This window comes from Rhinatrema bivittatum, chromosome 11 (assembly GCF_901001135.1).
Source record: "Rhinatrema bivittatum chromosome 11, aRhiBiv1.1, whole genome shotgun sequence".
Taxonomy (NCBI): Eukaryota; Metazoa; Chordata; class Amphibia; order Gymnophiona; family Rhinatrematidae; genus Rhinatrema; species Rhinatrema bivittatum.
Window position 1 is genome coordinate 84925685 of NC_042625.1, and position 27652 is coordinate 84953336.

The 27652-nt window shown below is 44.6% G+C and overlaps 1 protein-coding gene across 4 annotated transcripts in view; it reads right to left on the reverse strand.

Annotated features, from left to right (window-relative positions):
* Positions 1–27652, reverse strand: part of PTPRU (protein tyrosine phosphatase receptor type U) — a 339580-nt gene that overhangs the window by 59120 nt on the left and 252808 nt on the right. For all 4 annotated transcript variants that reach the window (XM_029571024.1, XM_029571023.1, XM_029571025.1 and 1 more), the window contains one exon: positions 1236–1393. In XM_029571024.1, the coding sequence (XP_029426884.1) occupies positions 1236–1393 (158 nt within the window). The remainder of the gene's footprint in view (positions 1–1235; positions 1394–27652) is intronic.

The window sequence follows — 27652 nt, forward strand, 5'->3', positions numbered from 1 at the left end:
GGAATAACAGAGCTTCAGTTTCAGGCACCCCCCACATCATAAACAACAGTGAGTGGGACTGGCCTGGATTCTGACCAGACTGGAAGCTCAGCCGTGCAGGAAGGTGAGCCAAAGCAAAACAATAAAAAAAAAAAAAAAAATATGGCTTAAAGAGTTATAATAATCTTTTTAAAAATCTCTTCAGTATATCCTTGGCCAGGATCAATACTGTCCCACTATGCATCTCTCTCTCTATACACACACACACACACACACCATACCCTGTTAGAGACTGCCAGCAGGAATCTGCAACTTTTCACCAGTCTTCACCATAGATTGATAGATGGATAGAAAGCGTGAGTGTATGATACATAAATAGATGAGAGAGAGAGAGAGAGAGAGAGAAAGAGGAAATGCACACCGAGAATAGCCTATGCTATATCAAGCACTAGGACACAGAGAAAACCCGCTGACAGGGTGCAAATAATGGGACAGAAATTGGCAAATTTCCCCATCAATATTTCCTTGGGAATCTGGCGCCCGAACTCAAAGCTCCCTTCAGTCTTCCCTGATATCAATAGCAGGCCAACTAGAAGACTTCAATGTTACTATAACACTTCCTGTACTTCTTTCAAAAGACCATCTCTTTCAGCATCAGAAGAATAAAGAGCTCTTTAAACAGAGTCAATAAAGGCACTGTGTGTGTCACACACCCATTCATAGTATGTCTAGGAGATCAAAGAGTTTTTATTTTCCCTGCTGCCTCCTCAGGTTCCCCTTGCAGATTTCCCACCTGATACTAGCAGTTTAAGGCAGAACTGCCTGTAGCTGGGAGGGGATGCTTAACCCACTGCTACTGCATTAGAAAAAAAAAATAGTAGAATTATATGGACTGCAAGGGGAAAACGCCGGTCCCCTTTTCAATGTGCACTCCAGCTTGATGCTAGATTTCCAATGCCAAAGGCCCTGGTTTTCAACTCCAGTCCTTGTAACATGCAAAGGGATCTAAAAACCAGGATAACCAGAGTGGATATGCATGAATGGATACTGCAGACGTTTTCTTCTAAAAGCTAGATTTGCTCATGTTGGTAACTTTGAAAACCAGACTTCTGAGGGTCATATGGGTTGGTTGTAAGAACCATTGGTTTGGGGTAAGAAAGAACAGGGCCAGTGGGCTGAGCACATGAGCCAACTGCCTTAAGTATTCAAAGGCTCGAGCAAGCAGACAATGGACTTCACCGAGCTGGTCATCTTACCCCTGGTGTTGTAGTTGTGGGAGTCCATGAAGGAGAGGCCAAGACGTTCGTCCTCCTGTAGCGTGCTCTGATCCGTGAAACTGCGATCAATGGCGCTCATCATGTGCGTCTTCTCATGCCGGTAGTTAATCGTGGCCTTGGTCATGTTGACGGGTTTTCTGAAGCAGAAAAGAAAAGACGCGCATAGAAGTGCGTTACCTCTACCTGTGCATCCTGACAGGCTGCTTTCATTGTTCAAAAACTAAACACACTCTCTCAGCTCCTTGCACAGATCAAGGCCTCAGACTGCTGCAGATGCTACCCCCAACTCCCCCGAGCAAGACTGAAAAACTCTCTCGTCTAGAGGGATTCCCTGTGGTTATTTGGACTACTGTTGGGATCAACTTGGAAGGGACTGGAATATCTCGTGTATAAATGTTCAGAGTAAAACCTAAATAACAGCTCTTTTGGGGAAGGAGGAAAAGAATCATAACAGAGTCCGGTTAACAAGTACAGTGGTAGCTAACACTACAGATCATACCTAACTACTGAACCATGATGAAACATAATGGGTGCCATTTTATCTATAACCAGTTTCTGAATCATGCATCAAAGAACAGTCACTATAATGCTGCATCGTGCGGGTCATTTCCTTTGTAGCCACTCACTGTATTAATGCAGCATAAATGTCGATATCCTCCAAAGCCACTCACTGCAATCCTGCTTCAGTGGGGGGGGAGGAAGGGGGAAGGTAGGCATCCCCAAAGCCGGCTACTATAACACCACATCACGCAGGTCATTTACCCCAGCGTCATTCACTGTAACACTGAATTATGGCCATGATATTTCCCAGAGCCAGCTCCTGTAATGTTCCATCACGGGGGTCATTATCCCCAGAGCCAGTCACTAACATGTTCCATTACAGACATTTTTTTCCATGCTGTGTGGCAGTTTATCATGGGAGATGTGACAGCAATAGGCATCACAAAGGCTGCTGATTGCCTCCCCTGAAACAGGTTGTTCAGGGATACTCATTGCAGAGTGTTCACAGATGCAAAATGCTACCCCTACCCTCCGGTGGGTTTCTCAGGAGATCAAGCCAAAAATCCATACAGCAGGTGTGTAGAATTTAGGAAGCTTTGGTCTGAACATAAAGTCAACAAGACACATGTATCCCATCTGCTCAGGTGCTCCATATCAAGCAAAATCATTTCTTTTGCTACCCATCTCAGTTGTATATTAGCGAGATTCCACTAAGTCACCCCTGCCCTCCTATACTGTCTTGCCCCATACATTATCATGGGGCTGGGAAGGTGCAAAATGCCTTTGCCAAGTGTCTCCTATATCCCATCATCCTCTGGGTAGCCCAAGGGAGGTTTAGTCTGGCAGTCAACTATGGCATTACCCACCTGCAGATCCAAGTTCAACCAAACTTTTCAAAAACGGGTGACCGCAGCTACCAGAGAGAGGAGCTTAGAATGACTGTGCTTGCTGGCGCTATCTTTCAAGAAGGAGACAGGGAAGCTTTTAAACTAGAACATTTTAGTGTCGCTCAGCAGTAGGGATGTGCATTCGTTTTGAACGTATGCGCAATCCACAACGGATAGGTCCCTATTCGTTGCAATCGTGGGTATGCAAAATGTATCGAACCCCCACGAATGCAACATATCATTATCGAATTTACCCCCACCCTCCTGACCCCCCCCCCCCCCAAGACTTGCCAAAAGTACCTGGTGGTCCAGCGGGGGTCCGGGAGCGATCTCCTGCACTTGGGCAGTCGGCTGCCAGTATTCAAAATGGCGCCGATAGCCTTTGCCCTTACTATGTCACAGGGGCTACCGGTGCCATTGGCTGGCCCGTCACATGGTAGGAGCACAAGATGGCGCCGGCAGTCCATTGCTCCTACCATGTGACAGGGTCCGACCAATGGCGCCGGTAGCCCCTGTGACATAGTAAGGGCAAAGGGCTGTTGGCGCCGTTTTGATTACTGGCAGCCGATGGCCCAAGTGCAGGAGATCGCTCCCGGACCACCGCTGGACCACCAGGGACTTTTGGCAAGTCTTGGGGGGGGGGTCAGGAGGGGGGGGGGTTGTAGTTAATTAAATTTAAAGGGTTGGGATGGGGTTTTGTTTTGTTTTTCCAACTTTAATGGAAAACGAATACTGAATGTAACTAATGGATGAATCGGGTTTCCCCCTATGAAAACGGATGCAACGGATTTGGGTCCCGGCACAACAAATACCGAATAGCAATGTATCATTTCCTTCTGCACATCCCTACTCAGCAGCACATGGTTCGGAGGGAGGTATCTGCAAACAGCGCAGCCCAACTGAGAGGTTCCAATAAAAGTAGCAGCAGCCCATGTGCCTATAAGTAAAGAACCACCTAAGCTAAGAGATTCCAAATTACCTCTGTCAACTGATAAGCAGATTGTTAATACAAACATATACTTTAAAATGCCAGCAGTCTAAAAGGTAAGATGGGAGAATTAGAATGTATAGCACTGAATGAAAAAGTAGACATAATTGGCATCTCAGAGACCTGGACAAGTGACAGTGCTGCATCAGAGTACAAATTATATTGCAATGATAGGGTGGATCAGCTTAGTGGGTGTGGGGGGCCTCTTTATCAGGCCGATAGAGTAAAGCGCGGCTGCAGTTACCCTGTTTTTAACCCGCTTTGGACGCACATTTTGGATGCGTATGGCTAACCCGCGATTCAGTATCCGGTTTTACGTGTCCTTACCGCTTACTGAAACGGACGCGGATCAGTTTCCGCCCGCATGTATATATGTTAAGTTAATGATCCATTTAGCTATTCCCTCCGATACAGTAACGTGCGCCCAGATTATCGCCTTTTTAACCAGCTATTATGCCGCGTCTTTAACCTGCAAATTTACCACCTACCTTGACCCTGGCGTTAGTGTTGTGTTCAGTCAGCTTCCCGCTGCCTTGAGCTGTATCTTCGCCCCCTCTGGATCTCCCTCCTTCAACCTTCTCTGCACAAAAGTCATTTAAAACATGTTCCTTTCACTCTAGTGCCGGGCAGCTGGGAAGGCCCGATCCTGGCCCGCTTGCCCTGCCACTGCAGGCATAGAATCAGAGTTCTAATTCATGGTGGGAGTCAGGGAGGGGGGGGGGGATAACCCTTTCCTCTCCGCGGGGACGCCCTAAAGAGGCAGGCGAAAACCTCCCGCTGCTCCAGCTTTCCGGAAAGTTCACCCTGCAAGGAGAGGGGAGCTGGAGACCCCGAAAGCCTTCCCTTCTCCTCCCCGAGCGTGACGGAGAAGTTTAGCAGGGAGGTCGCGGCGTCCGTTCATGGACCTTCCCGCTGCCTTGAGCGCCCAAGCTGGACGCCCAAGCCGCGCGCATCATAACTTTACGGCATGCTCCAGGCACATCCCTCACCCCTAGTGCATTAGCCCCCATGTCCCTTCCTTGTGCCCTGCACCAAACCGGGATCCCCTCCTCGCCCCTCTCACCGCCTGCAGCAGCGCCTGCTGACTCGCCGCCAGCAACTCATGTCGGGCTTTCTTTGTCGGCACCAGCACCAGCTCCTGCCCCTTCCTCTTGTTCTGCTTGATCATGGCTGACAAGCCCCACTCCTACCGCAGGCTTCCTTCCCTTCGGACCTGCGAGCAGGCCGCGACGTACGCGCCTATGACCTCAGCGGAACCCGCCAGCACGCGGGCTGTGTCTGACAACGGCTGGACGCCCAAGCCCAGCTCGACGCCGTGGCTTGGGCGTCCAGCTGGGCGCTCAAGGCAGCGGGAGGTCGCGGCGTCCATTCATGGACACGTTCATGGGGAGGGAATCACTGCCTGGGAGGCACTCGGGTCACGTTAACCTTTGGGATCTGGGATCTCCTTCTTCAGTCCTCCCCGCCTGGAGATGGCTCCCGACCTGCGAGAGACTGAAGGCAGAGCCCAAGCTCGTAAGTAGAGTCTCTCTCTCTCTCACTCACACACACGAGGAAGAGTTAACAAATAAGAGCTAATGGGAAAGGAAAGCCTGGGGTCTGCATTCGCCTCCTGTGCAGAGCTGTAGATTCACTGTCTGGAGAGATTTCAGAGGAAGTGGCAGTTTGGTAAAGGACATCAGCAATACATGGAGGAACGATGTTATTCCACAAGAGTCGCAGCATCCGTTCAGGTATATAAAAAGGTTGCGGTTTGGACATCCAGCCAAGTGCTCAAGGCAGCGGGGTCTGTAGAAAAGAACTTACCTGGTGGAATGACATTTGAAATGACAGGTACCAGCACACCCAGGATACCGTATAGGCGCTGTATACTGCTCAATACAGTAAAATGGATTGCGCACGCCTACCGCTTCATGGATGCGCTTTGGACGCCGCTTGCATTTGCATCTCATTTGAATATTGTATCGAGCGGTATGTGAACCAAATTGTGCGTGCGGCAAACGAGGGTGCGCCCGGCACTGCCGCACTCTTACGCGTCCTTACTGTATCGGCCTATGTGTTAGGGATGGCATAGAGTGCAACAGGATAACGATCCTGCAGGAAACTAAACACACAGAAGAATCTTTCTGGGTGGAAATTCTGTGCGCGATGGGGAAGGGTACAGCAGTATGACTATATTACCATCCACTAGGGATGTGCATTCATCACATCCGTTTCGGCGCACACCTCACAGACTTTCTAGTAGCTCACAGGAAACAGTGTGTGTATTTTAAATAATGAGATACATGCATAATATCTGTTTTTTCGTGTGTACTAGAAAGTCTGCGAGGTACACGGGTACCTGCTGAAACAGAAGAAATGAATGCACATCTCTACCATACACCTTGCCAAAATGAACAGACTGACAATGAAACACTAACAAAAATTGAGGCGGCTAAATTTGGTAGCACAACAATAATGGGAGATTTCAATTACCCCGATGTTGACTGGGTAAATATAACATCAGGACATGCTAGGAAGGTAAAGTTTCCAGGTGAAATAAATGACTGTTTCATGCAGAGGGTGGTTAAGGAAGTGAAGAGAGGTGGAGCCATTTTAGACCTAATTCTTAGTGAAACAAAGGATTTGGTGCAAGAGGTAATGCAATCAAATTTGACTTAATGACTGGAGGGAGATGACAGAGGGGATACGATAAAGGTCTACAAAATCATGAAGAGACTTGAACAAGTTAATGTAAATCGGTTATTTATTGCCAGAGGATGTGGTAACAGCAGTTAGTGTAACTGGGTTTAAAAAAAGGCTTGGATAAATTCCTAGAAGAAAAATCCATAAACTGCTATAATCAATAAGGAATAGCAGCTAGAGATCTATTTAATGTTTGGGTACTTGCCAGGTACTTGTTACTTGGATTGGCCAACAGGATGCTGGGCTTGATGGGGGAAGAGTTACCCGCACTGTAGTTAAACAATGTTAGGCTCCATATTTCAAGTTACCATCCAGGAAAAGGACACTGGCATAACAGTGGACAATACTTTGAAATCCTTGGCTGTGTGTGTGGCAGCAGTGGTCAAAAAAAAGCAAACAATGCTAGCAATCGTTAGGAAAGAAATGAAGATAGTTGCTTTGGGAAAGGTACAGAGAAGGGCAACTAAAACGAGAGAGAGGATGGAATGGTTCCCCTACCAGAAAAGGATTGTTCAGATTGAAGAAGGGATGGCTGAGGGAGTACATGATAGAGGTATATAAAAATCATGAGTGGAATAGGACGGGTAGATGAGTGGAATAGGACGGGTAGATGAGTGGAATAGGACGGGTAGATGGGTAGAAAACCACCCATCTAGAAAATAAATAAGCAAGGGAAGCCAACGATGCACCAGATTCTGCTGGTAACGTAGTCTGGCAATAAATCTAGGAGCATGGCACAGTTGTCATATAATGGCTTTATGCATCCTGGGGTGAGGTTACGAGCATTTCTTGCATTTTGCAGGGTATATTTTAGCAGGATTATCCCAGGTAGGGGGTTGAGGTGCTCTTGGCACACAGCACAGGCAGACAGTGATAAGCTGCATCGATTTCGAAACATTGCATGATTTCTTTTAACCAAATATGGGAGGCCCGTATGATTATGCAGGACGGAAGTGATGAATGCTGGCAGTGCTTCATGACCCTTTAAGCCCAGTAAACTGAAGACGAGACATGAAAGTCCCTGCGAGCACCAGAAGGAATGTACTGTGCATGGAGACTTCCCGTTGGCGCTGCAGTCCAAGTGTTACATTGGTACTTAATGTCGAGAAATCTCTTTATCCCATCACCAAGGAGTTAACATGACTAAGATGAGAAACTATCCTAATTAGATGCAATTAGTGCCTAAATGAGGCCTAATCAGCATATTCCAACAGTCCGTTATTTCTAAACCCAAACAAGTCAATTCAGGCATAAAGAGGCAGAGTGTATTGAGTTACCACCATGACATCTGCACAACAATCATTAAGAAATCTGCTGACATCTGAATGATAATCAGAGAAAAGTTGTTTTTTTTTATCATCATCACTTGAAAGAGATACAGAACTCTTAGCTATTTTGAGGGTCCCACCTGGCAGAAAAGGATGAAAGAACTGTGTTCCCCCCTCATAAATCTTGTGACATGTTTCTTTAGATATTTTTCAACTGCATCTCTCTCTGCTCTGGTACAGCCGCTCCGCAGCGGGTGCAGAAACCCAAGCCATGTACATTTCCCCATATAAAAGTTATCACTAACTGAGAAGGCCCCACCAAGAGAATCTCTGCTCCATGATGCGTGAAGAAAGAGGAATTCTGGGAAGGGGAAAGCTGAAAGCAATTGCGTTTTTTTTTTGGGGGGGGGGGGCGATGGGGAAGAAATATTGTGAAGGGCTTGGAGTCGAGGAATGAGAGAGGGAGAAAAGCTCAAATATCATTGGGCGAAAATGGTACGATGCTCCGAACTTGGAATAAGGAGACTCCAAGCAGGTGTAAAGGCAAGAGAACAGCACAGCCTTGAGAGATGTCAGAGGGCAAAACAAGGAAATTGAATCAGAAACCAGTGCCACAGAAGAGCCAGATGAGGAACAGAATACGAGCCAAGCAAAATGGGGACAAAGAGTCCAAGGGATAACCGAGCTGGTAAAAAAAAAAAAAAAAAAAAAATGTCTACAACTGTCTTTGCAACATGTTAATCTGTTGGATCCAAGCCAATCCCAATCACATATTTCTCATACACAGCCTCCCAGCCCTTTACAACAGCACAGCATGAGATAAATTCAGCAATGTTTTCCCAAACTGCAACGTATGCAACTGAGAGCACGGGCGAGCCGTGCTCACACATTGAGTGTTGGAGGCAGAATACGAGTCTGGGTCTCCATGTCTCTCAATTCTGTGCCCTCAGCTGCTAGGAAGAGCTCTCCGTTAATGGAAACGGCCTTTCATCCTAACTATACATCCAGCCAATTCAACTCGTTCCTTCAGAGCCACATTCTGGATAAATAAGAAAAAACTCGTTTTGGGCCAAATGGCCAGTTGGTTACTTCTTTGCATTGCCAAACGTGACACTTGGGTTTCAGTCTTGGTTTGGGCTCTCTCTCCACTGGGGTTGGCTGCAGATGTTACCCTCACAGGAACCTATTTTCAAAGAAGTGCCATAGATGCACAATGGGAGAAAATTTATTGAAAATACAACAGACAGTCCCTGGACCTGAACCAAAGCGGCAGGATGCCCGGGACCATAAGGACAGGTTGAACCTGTCCTAGTTTTACTCCATTGCTCCCTACAGACCTGAAGCTCCAATTTCTCTGAGAAAATAAAAGGCAGGATCAGGAAGGTCATAAATGCAATGGACTATGGGCAAAAATGAAAAATACTGCAAAGCGTGTTTGATGGCTCGCCGTTGACAGCTGGATAGGCAGGAATAACGAAGAAGCCTTGCATGGGAGGGTTAACACGTTTCAGTTCCGTCCAACACGCTTCCCTTCATTTGTGCGTGCTGGGCATCACGTTGTTGCTCAAGTCGCACAGCCTTCCGGGAGTATCAGCCGAGGATGGGACGCTCTTTTCAGGTGCCTTGGCTGGTTTAAGAAATGCTACCCCCATACTTACACTCCAATACCCTAGGGGGGGGGGGAGGAGGGGGGATCCATCCGAATTAAAAGCAGCAGCTTTACATGAGCTGGAAAATGCCTTGCAGCCAGTACGGAACTGAAAAGATTCTGCTTCACGAATCATCTCTGCTACTGAAAAGCTTAAGGGATCATAACGCTCCGGCAGCTGGGAAAACAGGGCAAAACCCTTCCGCCCCCAGTGTCTCCCCTAAAACAAGAATGACAAAATCTTCACAAAGGGCCAGACACAGAGGTGTCACCGGATACGTCAAAGATCCAAAAAGCCCGGTGGAGAGGGGGGAGGGAAGGGCGATGTGGGGGGCTCTATTTCTCCAACTGTGGTAGTCCAGAGCAAAACCAGAACTGGACCAGCTCCCTGGTGCATCAGGTGTCAACATAAGGACCTTGGTTTTCAGGGTTTTTTTTCCTGAATTTATTACAACAAGAACAAAAATGAACGGTAAACGTCCAAGAAAAACAAAATTAAAAACTGAAAACCAAAGTCCTTACCTCAACACCAGCAACAATTACAAATAACTCACTGCAGTTAAGAAACTGTGTCAGGTTACAGCCAACTCAGCCCTACAAATAGGACCTTGCAAATGGGAACATCAAAAAGTGAATATAAAAAAAAAAAAAGCATTTAAAATGAAAGAAGGGGGGGGATTTGTACCTTTACAATTCAGGTAAACTTCTGAAGTGCTACCTGTGTGCAACATTTCATCCTATTTTCCACAGGAAAACAAGGCTCAATCATTTGGTCAGTTTGACTTGTATCCCCGCTAGATCATTACAATGTGCTCCTAAGTAAGGAGCAAGAATAATAAACTGTCAGAAGCATAAAACTCTTTATATATATATATATATATAAAAAAAACACAGTAAAAACCAGCGAACACAAACATAGGAATACAATCATTGCAATCAGAAAATAAATAAAAATAAATAAAAGCAATTCATAACCATTACCGTATGTAACAATGGCAGAACCCTGAATCTGTACTGCATCAGGCCGTTCAACATTAAGCACCTGCAAACCCTTCTGGGATCTTCTTAAGAGGGAGTCAAAGGTTTATGAGATTGGTTCCTAACTCCCCCACCCTCTTTAATAGCTTTTGTGCTAAGTGTCCTAGCCACATCAGTGAGGGGTGCAAAGGTATCCTGACACGGGTGGATTCCCCCCAGTTCCATGCATGCCCTGCAAAAATTAGGCTCCTTTAGTTCTCAGGAGGACCTTCTCGCTGACGAGCTAAAGAAAAACTGGGAGAAAGAGAAGCGTGCGTGTGTGTTTGTGCCTGGATGTAAGCGAAAAGCCAAGAACCTAATTCAATAAACAGGTTTTGCCACGGGGGGGGGGGGGGGGGGGGGGGGGGGGAGCTCTTTCTGACCAAGGCCGAAGCAGAGAAAGAGTGTGAGGGGGGCAGAGCTGGAAGCAGGAGACTTAGGAGGCAAGAAAGAGTAAAGGAAACGAGAAAAGGCAGGAAAAGAAGAGCAAGACAGCGAGAAATAAACAAGGGGACGAGACGGATGGAGGTAAAAATGCAGAGAGCGAGTTACTTACAGGTAACAGGAATAAGAATAGCGCTGGCTCCTCCTGGGTAAGCGTGGAAAGAAGGAGAATAGCAGAAAGTGCATGAGCGGCACCAGACAGGGCAAAGGGCGGGAAGCAGTCTCGACCCGCAGCCTACACCGGACCCTAAACTCATCCTCAGTCAGGGAGAGCGAAGAGCGGTTCTTCTGTTCCAGAAAAACTCTCACGCTTTCCAGGCCACTCATTTCTCTGTTCTTACTCTCATACGGCCACTGGTGCCGCCCATGCGAGGATGTTCAGAGTGCAACTCCGGATTAAGGAAAGCGGGGGCTGGAAGTAACCACAGAGGAATGGAAAGCTCCAGAGGATTTTTTTCAGCAGACCTCCTCAGACAAGGTGGCGCTGTATTCAGATGTTGCTAAAAAAGACCTTGATTACTTTTGTCAGCTCATGAAAGAATCCGCTCAGGCCCTAACGTAATTCACTTTGCAGTAAACGATCATGTAAAAGAAAAAAAAAAGTACTATACAAGTCATAGAAACATCATCTCGCAGGCGCAACACAATGGAGTCATTTTTGAAAGCAACATTAATCTCAGGTGAACTGCTTTAATATAAAGTCCTAGTAGTACGGTGCCAATGCATGCAAAAAAAAAAATATATATATATATATATATCTGAAAAATCTTCTTAGCTAGCCTTTAACAAATGAAGTCTGGCTCAGTATTCAGCAAAACAAGAGTCTCCCTTCTCTCGCACTTTCAGGCCTGCTCTCCTAACGCGCGCCGATCCCTCACTCCCGGGCGCCCAGTTTAATATTTAAATCGGCTGCCGCGGTAAAAAGGAGGAGCTAGGGGAAATTTCTGCATCCCTAGCGCCTGCTTGGCATCGGGCACCCAGGAGAGGTGGCTGTCAGTTGGGGGTTAGGAAAACGGACGCACAATTTTACAAGCGTCCATCTTCCTAACCCGTGCACAGCACAGATGAGTAATAGCCTCACCAACATGAATGTACACATGATGGGCGCTATTAGCTACGCGCTAATCAATCCTCTCATTGCATAAGGGGTTTTGGACGCGCGTAAAGCCGTGCGTTCGACTGAGTACACTGTATTGCATCGGCCGTAGGTGAGTGAGCAGCAGATCAGTCTGTGCTGGGGGTTGGGAGGAGGCTGCTCCTGTCTGGGACCTGCCTTTAGCAGCAATTCAGATATTCCCCAGCCCCTTTACGCTCTGCTAAATGGCCAGAGGTACCAAGCATTTTTTCCCCAGTTTGATTCATTGGAAAAAATACTTTGCACATTTGGGCTTTTATAAGGGACACTTTTCCCAAAATGTTCGCAGGGCTTGCAAGTGAATTTTCATCGGAAAACTCCCCAAGGAGCAGGGCTGCCTGGTGTCCCGGGTGCTCAGTTCCTGTGCATTTCGCACCCTCGCTTTTCTTTTTGGAAAATGAAATCCCAAGGCATTGCCTGCTGGCTCCACCCCCCTCCCACAACTCATCCCTTTGATGCATGAGTATTTCTCCTCCGGTAAGGGTAGGGGGCAAATTCCAACTGGTGATTTACTGGGGTAAGTACTTAAAAATCTTTTAATAATTTCTCCCTGCAGGGAGTACCCGCAGGCCCTGCAAGCACATTTTCAAAGGGAAACTCCCCAGTGTTTCCCTTTGAAAATATGGTGCCAGCTGGTGCTGCAAGTACTTTAGTACCTATGCACTACTGTACCTGCTGCGTTGTAATCAGGCGCGGGAATTTCAAAATGAAATCCCCACACACTGTGTCGGGTGCTGCATCTCCCCCACCCTTCGCGATGTGCACTATATAAACACAAGGGCGGCACTTTTTACCCGAGATGGGGATACGTTTCCTCAGGTTCAGCTGTACACACATCCCTTGCCAACTTTATAATACACGGGGGGGAAAAACAGATAGCATGCGTGTATTTTTTTTAATGACGAGTTATGCGCACAATATCCATTTTTCTCTGTTTACTATAAAATTGGCCAGGTACACACATACCCGCCAATTCGGAGGAAACAAACTCATTTCCCTACTTTTTACTCACAAACGGGGAGGGAAATTTTAAGCCTCCGATTTTACCCACGTAGCTGCTTAGTTAATTTGGATAAAATCTTTTCATAATAAATCATTCAAAAAAGAACTGAAAACCTGGATCTTCAGCCAGACTTTCAATGATGATTTAAGCAAATTACAATTGTGATGCCTTAAGCCTCCCCTCCTTCTCCCCTCTTCTCTTTTCCACAGATATTTACCCCTTCCTCCTCCCTCTGCCTCCCCCTCTATCCCCCCGACCCCTATCTCCCACCCAATCTCCCCCCCCCTTCTTTCCTTCATTTCCCACTCATACTTTCTTGTATTTAGAGCACGAGTTTGTATATACCTTCCTCGTTTTTCGTTTGTATATTCATTTTCGTTATTTGGCTTAAGTTATTTTAGTTATTTCCTGTTACAACCTGCTCCATGACCTGTTATATGCATATACTTTTGTTTCACTACTTGTTCTATGTACCATTGTTTCGTTTCAATGTAAACCGGGGTGAAGGCATGCGCTAAACCTCGGTATATAAAAGCTTCAAATAAATAAATAAATAAATAAAAATAAATTGCCCTCCCCATGTGTAAATGTTGAGTCACCGAGCGTGACACATACATTCCCCCCCACGAGGAGATCATAGCTCCCCGCAACCTCACTCTTCCCTCATGTCACTGGCATCTGGAGTTGCCACCTACCCAAGTCTAGCAGTCGTTGCTGATCCAGTCCTGCTTTTCGCTCCGCTGCATGCACTGGAGCTGCAATCCTAAGCTTCCCTAAGAAAAGGGCACAAGTAGTGCCATGCTGGCTCAGACTAGTGGCCCATCGAGTCCATCATCCTGCCTCCAACACTGGCCAATCTGGACCACTCGAAAGCTCCCGGCAGATCCTAATGGAGAGATCCCTCACACACGAGCTGGCTAATTGTTAATGGACCCTAGGCTCCAGAAGCTGGCCTAAATCCTTTTTAAAATCCAGTTATGCTACTAGCCTTGATGACATCCTCTGGCAACAAATTCCGCAGCTGAATTGTGTACTACCTGAAAAAAATGCTTTATTAGATTGTGAAACTATCTGGTAGCAGATTTAAAACCAGAGTGTAAGCAGTGTGGAGTGGGACACACAGTGAGGCACAGGCAGGACCCTGTTCAGTCTCTTCGGGCTGACATGTGTGAGGTGACAACTCATACGCTTCATCGGCGTCTCATTCATTCCCCTACATCACTGGACTCGCACACTACAACAGTCCATTAGACATGAAACCAATTGTTTATTAAGGTTTTACACACTATTTTTTTTTATTTTTACTTATTCCTGCGGTCAGTATTTTAAAACTCGCACAGATTCTCTCGCTCGAACGACAGGAGAATGTTCCGAATAAAAGTATCTTGGATCACAGATTACATAGATTCTCATGAGCACGCGTCTGTGGCCATGATCCAACTGGTATCCTGGACCCAGTCTGGTCACCCAGCAAAATGCCAAAGTACAGTTCTTAAAACCATGAAAACAAATGCAAGTTTATGCAGAAAATAACCCTGCTCCGCCCCCACCCAGACAAGACATCTGCTGGCAATTAACGCCTTTGTCAGGAAGAGTTTTTGCCTAGATAGGGCATGAACTCCTAAGAAAATGCTATTACAAGCTAAAATGTGGCTTTTTGTAGGACATTCCCCCATGAGAATTCACACACTGAAGCAACCGGATATATTTCAGGAAGTTAATTCCATGCACCAGGGCATGTCTGGGGGGATTCATGCTCTGGAATTCAACCAAACCCTAAAACCTTCCGTTACAATTCTGATCCCCGGGTATTATCATTCTTCCTAGCCCCGTGGATCCCCACCGTTTCACAGCCAGCTTATTTGCGTCTCTTCTCATTAGTCCCTTTGCTGTTTATCGCATCCAACGACTTCTCTACTCAGAAGTGCACGAAATCATGGGCAGAAGATGCTGGTGCTGCACCAGGGGAGGGGGGCATATCACAAGCCTAAGGGTAAACATGGACACATCCCCTTCATTTTAACAAATGACTAATAATTACATCCCAGATTTGTCTTGCAAAAACAGACTCGCAGACTAAAACAATCGCAGGGGCTGCCATTTACTACAATTCAAATGCTGGTAAAAAAAAACAAAACACACTGTGATGGATCTCTCTCTACAGACACACACATGGATTCTTTTGCCTCAAGAACAAAATCTAGATGACACAAGGAAGCTGAAATTCTCAGAATTCCTGCAGTACTGTGCATTTGGTCCTGGGAGAAACAATTAGAGAGATGTTAAGCTTCATTTATCAAGTAATATTTTTCACAACTATAGAATTGGAAAAATATATTTGATAAATGGGGCTCTTTATTACTTAAATATGTGCTGGGATTTTCATTAAAAAAAAAAAAAAAGCACCTTTACTTAGCTGCTCATTACAGTAATTAAACATTGACCTCCCTTGCCTCCCCTCTCTGCATACGCACACTTAATGGTGATTTAGCACGTCAGGCGGCTGACTGTGTTTTCAGGCTAAGAAGAGAAATCCTTAAAGGTCCGATAAACTGTACAAATCAGAGATGTTGCAAGATATAAAAAAAAAACACTACCACTGCTCATCCAAATCAATTTTTAGGTGACACCACTCCAGCAACAAAAAGAAAAAATATTTAAATTTTTATATTCCACTTTTCGGCACTTCAAAGTGGATTACATTCAGGTGCTGTAGGTATTTCCCTATCCCCACAGGGCTCACAATCTAATTTTGTACCTGAGGCAACGGAGGGGAAAGCGACTTGCCCAAGATCACAAGGAGTGACTACGGGATTTGAACCCTGGTTTCCCTGGGTCGTAGCCCGCTGCTCTAACCACTAGGCCACTTCTCCAAGGTTTCGCTCCTTCCAGTTCTTGCTACTGAGATACAGCGAAACGAAGACCAGGGTTCCGAAAAATTATTCACCCTCTAGAAAGGGTTCACCATAGTGGCGTTCGCTACGGGATCACAGCTGCACCACACCGACCCTTCAAGGCCTGCCTAGTCTGCATTTCCCCTCAGGACTGCAATACCGTACACCCCTGCTTTATTTCTGGCTTTGAAAATCGATCCTGGGTCCTTATTCCAGGCTTTGAGTTCAGTTACTGCTTCGCCTTCACCTCTTCCACAGGGAGGTCATTCCACGCATCCACCACCCTCTCCAAAGAAATGCTTCCTTGCGTTACCCACTTTCAGCCTCCTAGCATGACCTCTTGCTCTAGATCTGCCCAAAAAAAAAAAACTTGCCTCCTGTATTCTTTATACCTTGAGCAGGCTGAATGTCTCCATCGTTTTGAGGTACAACAAAGCTGAAAGCTGGCAGAAGACAGTGAGACAACTGCAGATGTGGATTTTGCTTGCTCCCATTAAAGCCCAGGAGCAATGAGGTAAAACTCCTCTTAAAATCTTAATTTCAATAAGAAGAGTTTCTCAATGGATTAAGGGAGGAGTTTTTCCTAGGGGTCAAGGAGAGCTGAACTGCGACTCTACAAGAAGCATCCTCTACCATAACTCAGTCATAGAGGAAATATGGGGCGCCTTGTTAACCCATTTCTACACCAGGCTCAGACAGAGGCGTATAATTTAGGGAGGTGGGACATAGACCACGCATAGTTTTCACCCACCGGTTTTGCCTCAATTCTCAAAGCCAAAGTACACTTTTAAAATTGCCATGGGTACAACGCCTGCACAGTCAGTTGCACCTGCATTTTGCGTGGGCAGACATTTGCTTGAAAAGTACACGGGTAGAGTTAAAAATGCCATCTACATACTTTTCCCCCTCCCCCAAACACCTCCCCAGGAATGCCTCCCATCAATGTGGCTAAAAGTCCACGTGCTGCGGCCACGCTGAGGGAGGGAAATGGTCAAGTTGGCCGACTTATGCAGATTAAACACTTTTTTTACCCCACAGAAAATCGCTCCTATAAATTGGGCCTCTGCACGACGACCGAGGATTTGTGGTTCTACCACGCTCTTCTGCAGCGTTAGGGACTGTGACTGCCATTTTGAATATAGTTAAGCAGGAAGGAACGACCGGTGCTGAAGTCTGTGCTCAGATCACGCTTTGCTTTCGTTTCAGTTCTCTTTTCGCTCGCAGACCTGCTTCACTTTCAGCTTCCTGCAATTTAAGACCACCTTCTTCCCTTCACCCTCCAAAGTCTTTTCAAAATATACGCATCTATATATTTCTGGAAATTCTCAGCCCGATTAAATTGTGTGTGCCTGAAAAGCTCTCATCCTTTCAACGGGGGAACGATTTAAACAGAAAATCACCAGAAATGCAGATTTGCACAAACATAAGCCTCCTGCCTCCTTTATTCATGTTGTCACACAGTGCGCTATTTTCTCCTTGCCTCACAGCTGGAACTGACAGCTGTGCTGACAAAGTCACTGGCTACTGTTTACCGAGCCACAATAGAAGGTAGCTATAGACAACGCTTTTTTTTTTTTTTTTTTTTTTTTAATCATTTGCTGTCTCTTGCTGGATTCCTTCCTCATTCCCCAAACTTTCACTTAGCAGAAATTTAAAAAAATAAATAAATAAATAAAGTCACCCAAGAAAATTTTTTTAATTTTTTTTTTTTTTTATTTAAATGCCCAAATCCTAAAATCCTAGACACACATAATGGTAAATGAGGACCGTAAGGTGCATCTAATCTGCCCTGCTTCTTGTGTGCAATGAGCTTTGTTGATTTCTGGCCTTCCCGTCACTCCTTTGCCACTATCGATCCTCTGTGCTCATCCCATGCTTTCTGTTTCTGCCTCAGTTGCATACATCCACCACCCTTTCTATGAGGAAATATTTTCTAACGTTAGCCCTAAATATGCACTCTTGGAGCTTCTTGCTCTAGAACGTCCTTTCTGCTGGATTATGTCTGGAGTTGAACTGTAAGCATGAAACAGGTTCTCATTTTGTCACAGATTATTTATTTATTTATACATTTTTATATACCGACATTAGATCAATGATATCACATCGGTTTACAGATAACAAAATGGAAATAAGCAGGAGGGGCACTTATTTCTTACAGTGAAACATATCTTTAACAATGCAACAAAATGAAATGAAGTTTAGCAACAAGATAAGGAAAAAATGGGAATATAAAAAGAATGGAAGTTGATAAGCAAACTCTTCTAAGGCAACTTAAAGGGATTGGTTAGCCTTAAAATGACACGTGGTGAAAGTGAACGGCATGCGACCAGGGTCGGACAACATGATAACAGGGGCAGGGCTAACAAGGAAGAGTGGTAGGGCGGTTGGGGGTATGATCATTGGGGGAAGGCTAGCATGAAAAGCCAGGTTTTTAGGTGTTTTTTGAAGAGCTGTGTTGAGAGTTCGGATCTTAGTTGTTTACGCTGAAGGCAGTCAATCAGATGCTTCCATCACCCTCACATCTTCTGAGCAGGCAAGTGTCTCATGTACAAAGCTCAGCAGGTCACAATAAAGTGCAATTTTGCTATTGCTTTTAAGCTCGCCTTGTCTAAATTAAGAACGATGTTACATTGCCAGTCATGGACAATACGGGGGCGCACCATTCGTTTTAATGGCGCTGCCTGAGCGGGGGGGGGGGGGGGAGAGAAGGGCGAGGGAGTCGGAGGCACATCCCATAGCTTCCGGCGTGGGCGCTGCGACAACAGTCTCGCACGTCATTTCCGTGCCAGAATTACTCCCGTGATCCAGAACCTGTTCCATTTGCCAACAAAAACCACAATGGCCTTATTTATTTTAAAAGATTTATATCCCGCTTCTTCAAATATTCAAAGTGGGTTACAAGAGAAAACGGCCATAAAGTTCAAAACAAACCAAATTCACAAAATAAAAAACAAAAACAAACAAACAAAAAAGATATTGGCTTTGACTTCAAATGCCGCAGTAACTCAAATCTCAGCTCTGATTCATCCAAGCCGCCCCCCCCCCTCCTCCTCCAGAAGATTCTTGAGCACCAAGAGATGTAATCAGAGGCCAAGAAAACGTGACTGAAGGAAACACTGGCCTGATTAAGAACAATTTGCAAGCGCCACTTGCCACGCTGCCTATACAGATTACACCCTAGGAACTCCAGAAGGAACAATGCAAGCACTAGGAAGGGCATTAGCCAGAAAGAGGAGAGATGGAGATCATTCCTAACATACAATAAAAAGGAAACCAGCCTCGCCCATTGTAATTCTGGTGTAAGGCCTCATCATGCAGCAATCTGGGCACCAGCTACGAAGGAATACGCTCACATTTTCAAAACCGTTTCCCTGGGTAGAGCGGCCGGTCTGAAATTGCCTTCCGAACAGCCGAAAGCATTTATACACATAAAATAGCTTTTTTTTTTTTAAAGTCCATCAGGGTAATGGGAAAGGGGTGTGCTGTGCGGCTAAAATTATGCTTGAAACCCATGTCCACCTTTACTTGGGATTTTCTTATAAAAAAAAACACTGCGGTAGCTGCAGCTCGCACCGAAGCAGTCTGTGCCAGACTTAGAAAGTGGTAAGAAGAGAGCCCAGGCATGATGGGTCCCTGATGAGGAAAGAAGTCACGCAAAGAGGAAGCAACCAGAAAAGGGAAAAAAAAAAAAAAAAAAAAAGGTTCTCCTGCAAGACCAGAGGAGGATGAGGAAGGGCCCCCTATCCCCATGGAGAGTACATGCAGGACAATGCATTGTTTGTTCTCCGCCTCACCAGGCTACAGCTGGATTTATGGAGATGTGCCTGGCACTGCTTCCCTCCCCTGCTGAGCACAAGATCCCCCCTTCCTCCCCTCCATCCCTGTATCTAGGATTAGCCCTCTTTAGCAGCTCTTTGCTAAAGGACCCTGAAAATGGGAGAGCGAGCACACACCCTGCCTTTTGAACAGCAGCGCAGCACTTCATGAAGCTCCTCAGTCAGGGCCCATCACTGTTTCCAATAAAAATCCCAGCGAAGAGAGGGAAAGGTCGGAGGGAAGAGCAGATACCCAGGGCCCGTAGCCCCGCAGTTAATATACATACACACAGTCAGCTGCTCACAGGCGGTTCCTGCCATAGCCTCATCAGGGGCTTACATACATAAACTCACAGTTTAGCAGCCTAATTCCCAGTTATCGCCTCTTTTACTCTGCTGGTTATGCCCCTCTCCCTCTGACCAGCACCTTTGCCACACCATTTCGCTACCTGAGATCCCTGGACACGATCGCCCCCACCCCAGCTCTATCTTCCGGTTGGGGCACATCAGTATCTCACACTCCCCACCTCCTGGCTCCCCCGCTGTGTGGATTTCCACACTGCAAATGACAGGTCCTGTGTTTTTTTGCACTGAGTCTTAAACGTCAAACTGTGATACTTTTTACACTTTTTCAAAGTTCAGCCAGCACTCGGGTACTTGACCCAGCAGCACATCCATGGTGTGTGGAAAGGGCGTGGGTAGTAAGAGAAATGTTTATTGCTATAGGCAGTCCAATACACAACTGAATGGACCGAGGCACAGGGAGGTAAGAGTGACCTGCCCAAGGTCGCACAGGAGGGAAGAGTTGCCCGGAGACTTCACCAGGTTTGGAGTTCAGTGCACTAATCACTAGTGCCAAGCTTCCTCCTGCAACTGGCAGTAGCATCAAGCCAGTACACGCAGAGGACGTACAGGAAGCCCGTATAGACAGTCAATGATGCCCCATCCACCTGGAGGGGGCAGATGCGCACACAAATTCCCACGTGCAACCCGACATCCACGCCTCTTTCCCCCATTGTCCCTCACTCAAGCCTCTCCAGTTGTACCACTGCCATTTTTTTGAGCTGAACCTGCAGCTCCTCGCAGGTTACCCCCCAGTGCCTCCTTACCATCCTCTGGCGCAAGGGATCCTCTGCGTTTACTCCACGCCTTTTTGAATTCCTGTACCGTTTTTGTCTTCACCACCTCTACTGAGAGGCCTTTCCAAGTATCCACCACCCTTTAGTGGTCCTGAATCTACCTCCTTGGGCACTCTGATTTCTCTCCTAGCTCTAGAACTTCCTTTCCATTGGAAAAGGTTTGCTTCTTGCGCATTATTTATAACATGCAGGTATTTAAATGTCTGTATTTTATCCTCAGCTGTCCTCTCCTCTAGGCTGCAGGTCTCATCTCATGTGGCTTCTGATGCAGGTCCCACTCCATTTTGGTTGCCTCTCTCTACGTTGTTTGAGATGTATCCTCCAGAACTGAACAGAGAATTCCAGGCAAAGACTCAGCAATGACTTGTACAGGGGCATTATCTCTGCCTTTTTCTGCTAGCTATGCCTCATCCTATACATCACAGTGTTCTTCTGGCTCTAGGCACCACCTTATCACGCCGTATCGCTGTCTTGAGATCAGACACCATCACCCCAAGGTCTCTCTCTGGTTGGTGCACATTCACCCACCATCTCATACAAGTTCTTCACGATTTCTACACCTTAAATGCATGACTTGCACTTTCTTGCATTGAATCTCAACTGCCAAGACACTCCCAAGTTTTATTAGATCACTTTTCATTTTGGCTACTCCCTCAGGGTGTGCGCACTTTGTTGCAAATCTTGGTGACAGCCTAAAAAAAGACAGACGTTTTCCTTCTAACCTTTCTGCAATATTGCTCACAAGATTACTGAACAACTAGCCCCAGGAATGAAATGCTGGCCATCACATTAGTGCATCGTCCATTACTTGGCACCTCGGAAACTTTCTAAAAGGGCTGCTAAGAAGAAAAAAAAAAAAAAAAAAAAGAGGTCGGGAATAAATAGGGAGGAAGGGACAGATGGATGGACGAAACCATCATGGACATCGCTACCAATTAACAGACCAATACATTTAGGCCCTTTTCAAGCCACAGAGAATGAAGTAACCCAGCCTGGAATTAGCTGCTCCCTCCGATATATGTTCCTCAACCAAGTAACACTTCTGCTCGGAGTACCCGACTTTCTACTAAAAAACTACAATTACAAAATGCCACTGCTAGACTTTTAACAGGATCAAGGAAATTCGATTGTTATCTCATACTCTCTGATAGCTCTTCACTGGCTACCTGTACAGTCCTGAATCAACCACAAGGTCCTAACATTAATAATACACTCCACCATCCACTCTAGCAACTCTGGTTTGGTAGGTGTAGCTCTACAACCATACAAGCCGCAGAGATCATTAAGATCTCAAAACAAAGGATTACTAGCTGTGTCATCTTTACAGAATACTCATCTAACAAAAATAAGAGGCCGCATGTTCTCAATAGCAGGCTCAAAACTATGGAACTCTCTACCTGAATCTCTACAACTGAGCCCAGGAAACAAAAATTCAAACGTGACCTAAAAACATGGTTACTTCAAAAGGCCTAACCTATTTAAAATCATCTGAACTCAGATCAGGCACCCTCAAGGACAAAGCCATTTAAAATGTATGTGTCGATCTATAACATGTACATCATGTTGTAAATCGCTGTAATCTTTTATTTTGGAACGACGGCATATAAAATGGCTAAATAAAAATGAAAAAGTCACTGTTATGCACCTGAGAAAGGTACTCTAGCAGTCTGGGTAGCATGGATAACCTTAGAAGCTTAAGAAGTGTGTAAAGTTGCAAGCTTTCCAAACACTTGCTGGTTTTCTTTCAATTAATTTCTTTCCCAGTGATCTCTCTCCCTCTTCATCTTTCATTTTTTACTCATTTAATTCATTTATTTGGCTTTTCATTGGTAGCTCAAGGCATGTTACATTCAGATACTGTATGGATTTTCCCTATCCCCAGAGGGTTTACAATTTAAGGGCCCTATTTACTAAGCATGTTTCCCATAAACACAGAATGGGAGAAAAGCCTTAGTAAAATTAAGCCCTAAGCCAACAGAGGGTGACAAGAATGTCTGTGGGATTCGTATCCTGGCTTACCTTGTTCCTAGTCTGCTGCTCTAACCACAAGGCCATGCCTCCAAGTCTCTAAGTGAAGAGTCATTTTTAAAATCAAATGGAGGAGGTGGCTGGTCTTAGGGGAATGAGAGGAATGCAATAAAAATAGAGAACAGGAAAGAAAAAAAAGTTTACAAAAAATAAAAAAAAGTGTGCATTTGGACAAATGTGCCAATGCTAATGGAAACAAATTAATTAAAGTTTGGTCTCAGCATCATTAACCTCTAAAAGTGAACTTGGAACAAGTCTGCCCTCAGTTTGATCTAGTAAGGATTTGTACAAAATTAACTCTGCAGGCTAATGGAGTAAAAATCAAATATATAGATTTTATATTCTGGATGCATTGGCCTCCCCTTTATGATAAAAAAGCAGGGAATCAATGGATGGGCTGTCCTGACAAGGTTTGCCCGGCATGCAACTAGATTTATGTCAAAGACTTGATGTCAGCGTGTTATAGCCAAGGCTTATTTTAAGGAGGGACCCCTGCACAGAAACATGGAAGTCACAATCTTGTTTGCAGGCCAGCAGTTTCCAAATTCTGTCCATGGGTACTCCCAGCAGGGTGGGTTTCACAATATCCACTGTGAGTATTGCTGGCACATAATCTGCCCGACTTTGGTGTACCAACCAAAGGAGGGAGAAAGAGTATATTTCCCTTCGTGCATTACTTTGCACCTGTACACATTAAATCGCAGCTGCCATGTAGAAGCCCAGTCTCCTAGTCTCACAAGGTCCTTCTGCAGTTTTTCACAATCCGCTACAGTTTGACTTAACTCAAGATTGTTTCATCTGTAAATTTGGCCACTTCATACATTACTCATTTCTCCAGATCATTTATGAATATGCTAAATAGTACAGGTCCCAATACAGACCCTTAGGGTACTCCACTAACAACCTTTGTCCATTTGGAAAACTGAGTCCTACCCTCTGTTTCTTGTCTTTATCCAGTTACCAACCCACAGTAGGACACTGCCTCTGTTATCCCAATTTCCTGAGTAGTCTCTTTGTCAAATACCATCTGAAAATCCAAATATAAATCAGACTCATGTTTGTCCGCATATTTATTTATACCCTCAAAAATATCTAGTAATTTAAGGCAAGACTTCCCTTTGCAAAACTGTGGAAAAATTATTTAAGGAGTGATTTAGTTTACATGAAAAACTTTGTAACGCGCTAGAAATTAGTGGAACAAAGAAAATCACTAACGTTGCTAGTGTAATTGCTTAACATAAGGCCCATAAGTTCCGATAATACATGTCATTTTTCTTAGCTTGTTTGTAACAAACAAGTCATGAGATCAGATATATTAATGAGCAGTTACTCATGAGGCTAACAGTGCAGATATCAGGGAAAACAGGACAGTAGCAACTTAGCCACACCCAACTGTTGCTCATATGATTAGATGGTTGAGGCCTCAGCAGACAGGAAAAGAACACATGTGAGTAGCCTAAAGAAACTTGGACATAGGTCAGAAGAATTAACATAAAAAGACCAACTTCAGACAGATCAGTAATCAATCAGAAAAAAAGCTTGTTGGATATTAAAGTGTCTGTTAAACTGTTCCTGATTTCCCAGCGCTGTGTTTCCGATTTTCCAAGATATATAAGACTCACAGTGGAAACTGTGAGGGGGAAGTATCTTTGTATAGAGCTTTGTATTAAGAACTTAATCTTGTATGCTTTTATTGCTTATTCTCAGACTTGTAAGTAAAACGTCTATACTTGTAAATAAGTGTTATATATTCTGTGACACAATAACCTACCACTCAGCCCACCTTTTACAAGAACCCATGTTGACTTCCCCACCATTAAACCATGTCTGTCTATGTGGTAATTTTGTTTTTCAGGAATAACTGACAATTTTGCCCAGAACAGATATTAAGCTTGCCAGTCTATTGTTTGCCAGATCACCCCCCTAAAGCCCTTTTTAAAAATTAGCATCACACTGGCCACCTGCCAGTCTTCTGATACTATGACTATTTTAAATGATAGGTTGCATTATCACTAGAAACAGGTCTGCGATTTCATTTTTTAGTTCCTTCAGAACCCTAGGATGAATACCATCCGGTCCCATTGATTTATTCTTTAGTCTGTCAATCTTATTGCATCTACCAGTTTCACAGTGATTTCATCTAGTCATTCAAAGACATAATTAAAAAAAATATTTCTGGTGTGGGTATGACCCAGACATCCTCCTCAGTAAAGACAGAAGCAAAGAATTCATTTAGTTTTTCTATTTCTTTGTCCTCCCTGACCACCCCCCTTTTACCCCTCTGTCATCTAGCAGTCCAAATGACTCCCTCACAGGCTTTTTGCTTCAAAATGCACTTGAAAAGTTTGTGTGTTACTTATTTTTACTTCTATGGCAAGCTTATTTTCAAATTCTCTTAGCCTACTTAAATTTATTTATTTATTTACTGATTTTAGGTTTTACATATTAAAAGCATTACACTTTGCCAGAGAAATAAATGGATTACTATTTAAGAAATACACAGGGTAAATCTTAAATGAGGAAATAAACTCAAAACATATCCAAATCTAGCAGCAAAATTGAGAGAAGCAGAAAAACAAGAAATAAAACAGAAACACATTTAACATGTTGCAAACCGCAGTATTCTATGCCCTTTTAAGCAGTTACTGGAGATAATGTTAAAGGTCTTCTGGATTCCAAAAAATCTCAATTGCTCAGGAAAAAGAATATAAAAATTATTCAGTTTGATAACACACTTATAAGGATAGCAAATCATAAAGGAACAACCTAAAGCAAGGCTTCTTGTTTAAGAGCAAGAAAGCCGCTATGACACATACTTTTCTAGAAATTTCTAAGTAATCCCGTAAATTCAGCTTCAGCCTAGTCTTCAGGAGCAAATGATTATGCTTGTTCATTGTGGACAGTCGAAAAACCCAACTGGTGAGGGCGCTCCTAAAGACTGGGTTGAAAAACACTGCTTAAATTAATAAACTATTACTTGATAATCTGTCTTTAAATTGAAAAGCAGCAAAGTGCATAACAATACAAAACCACAATAAAAATAACATAAAATTAACACATACTGTATAAAGATATTCCAAACAATTCAACCTTAAAAAGTTAACCCCCACTTCAATCTCGTAACTACCCAGCACCAAACATAGTCGTAAACATTGGAATCTTAAAATAATCAGTTTCTAACCTATATTCTAATGGCAGATTATTTCACATATAAAGAGCACAGTAGCTAAAGGCTCATTGACAAGTTACTTCTAACCTAGTTACCACTTTCATAGGCAAAGCTGTTGGTATGGGGCTAGCCATATTGGGTTATTTTCTATCCCTTGCAATGCAAATTACAAAATTTCTGTATGATAAATACATCAATTGTCTAAAGAAAATTTTATGTAACTCATTCAATTGAATACTGAGAACATTTATTGCTTTTATTGAAAAAAGATAAGGTAAGAATAAAAAAGGTAAGGAACCACGAGACTAAATTCTGTGAGTCAAGACTGGTCACTCACTCACTTTTGTCCTTCTTTCCACCAATGAGCAATTTGAGATTGTTAAGTAATGAAGCACAGAGTAGCATTTCGCAAGACGGTAAGGATAGGCAAATCCCTGAGAAGGTCTACGATCACCGCATCGGTCTCACTACCCATACTGTCGTGCTTCTGTTCTCCGAAATGACTCTGCCTTTGCAACCTTCCATGCAAAGCTGTTTACTTTGAATTTTTTTGAAAAATGTTTTTAGGTTTTTAAAAAAAGAAAAAAAAGTGGGCTATGATTTCCAGCAAATATGGAAATAAGCTGACAAACATTTGGAAAAGGGAAATATTTTTTCTACTCTTCCAATTTTCAGACAGATGCAGAATAGAATTTCTACTTCCGTCCGAACTATCCCACAGACAGCGAGCTCATCAGGAGACAGCTAGCCTCAGTGGACCTCTGGTCACCTTTCAGTCTAATGATTTCTGAATACTAGGTAAAACTGCATGAGAAATACAACATAGCTATTAAGGATGTGCATTTGTTTCTTCCATTTCAGCGAGTATGCGCATACCTTGCCGACTTTATAATACATGCGAAAAAATGGATACAATGCGTATATCTTGAGGTCCATATTCAGACAGTCTAGCTAGCAAAGTTAGCCGGATAAAGCAGAGTTGCTTACCTGTAACAGATGTTCTCAGAGGACAGCAGGATGGTAGTCCTCACACATGGGTGACATCAGATGGAGCCCCGATCTGGAAAACTTATGTCAAAGTTTCTAGAACTTTGACTAGGCACACTGAGCATGCCCTATACCACACATCCACGCAGGGTCTCTCTCAAATCTTGTACCATAGAATTATAATTAAAATAAAAAATAGGAGAAACCCAACTCCGCGGGGTTTGGGCGGGTTTCGTGAGGATAAACATCCTCCTGTTCTCGGAGAACACCTGTTACAGATAAGCAACTCTTTCTCCAAGGACAAACAGGATGGTAGTCTTCATACATGGGTGAATCCCTAGCTACAGGATGCTTCCCAACACAAAAGGGGACAGATATCCAGCCAGGCGCCAACTGGCACAACACCAGTACTGTTGGTAATAGAGGGGGAGACAGCCTGAACCCAAACAGGTCCTAGGTGGGAGAGTTGGGTTCTACATCTCAAACAGATTCCGAAAGCTAGACTGGCTGAACCTACTGTCACGTCGGTGCTCCAGCTCTTCTTCAAATGTTGCTGATGCCAACACCAACTGGGAGGAAGGAGGGGTGACCTTTCTTCTTCGGACCTGCGAGTCAGATCAGTGACTGGCATCAGGATTGGTGGAGACCGTCGTGGACCCCCAGCGCCGATGGAGGATTGGCACTCCTCACCATAGGGATATCGCAGCATGAGTCAGTGCGTGTACCTGTGCATCGACAGGGGCTGGTACTGATGCTTCTATGGCTTCCCTCTATGCTCGGCCCAATCC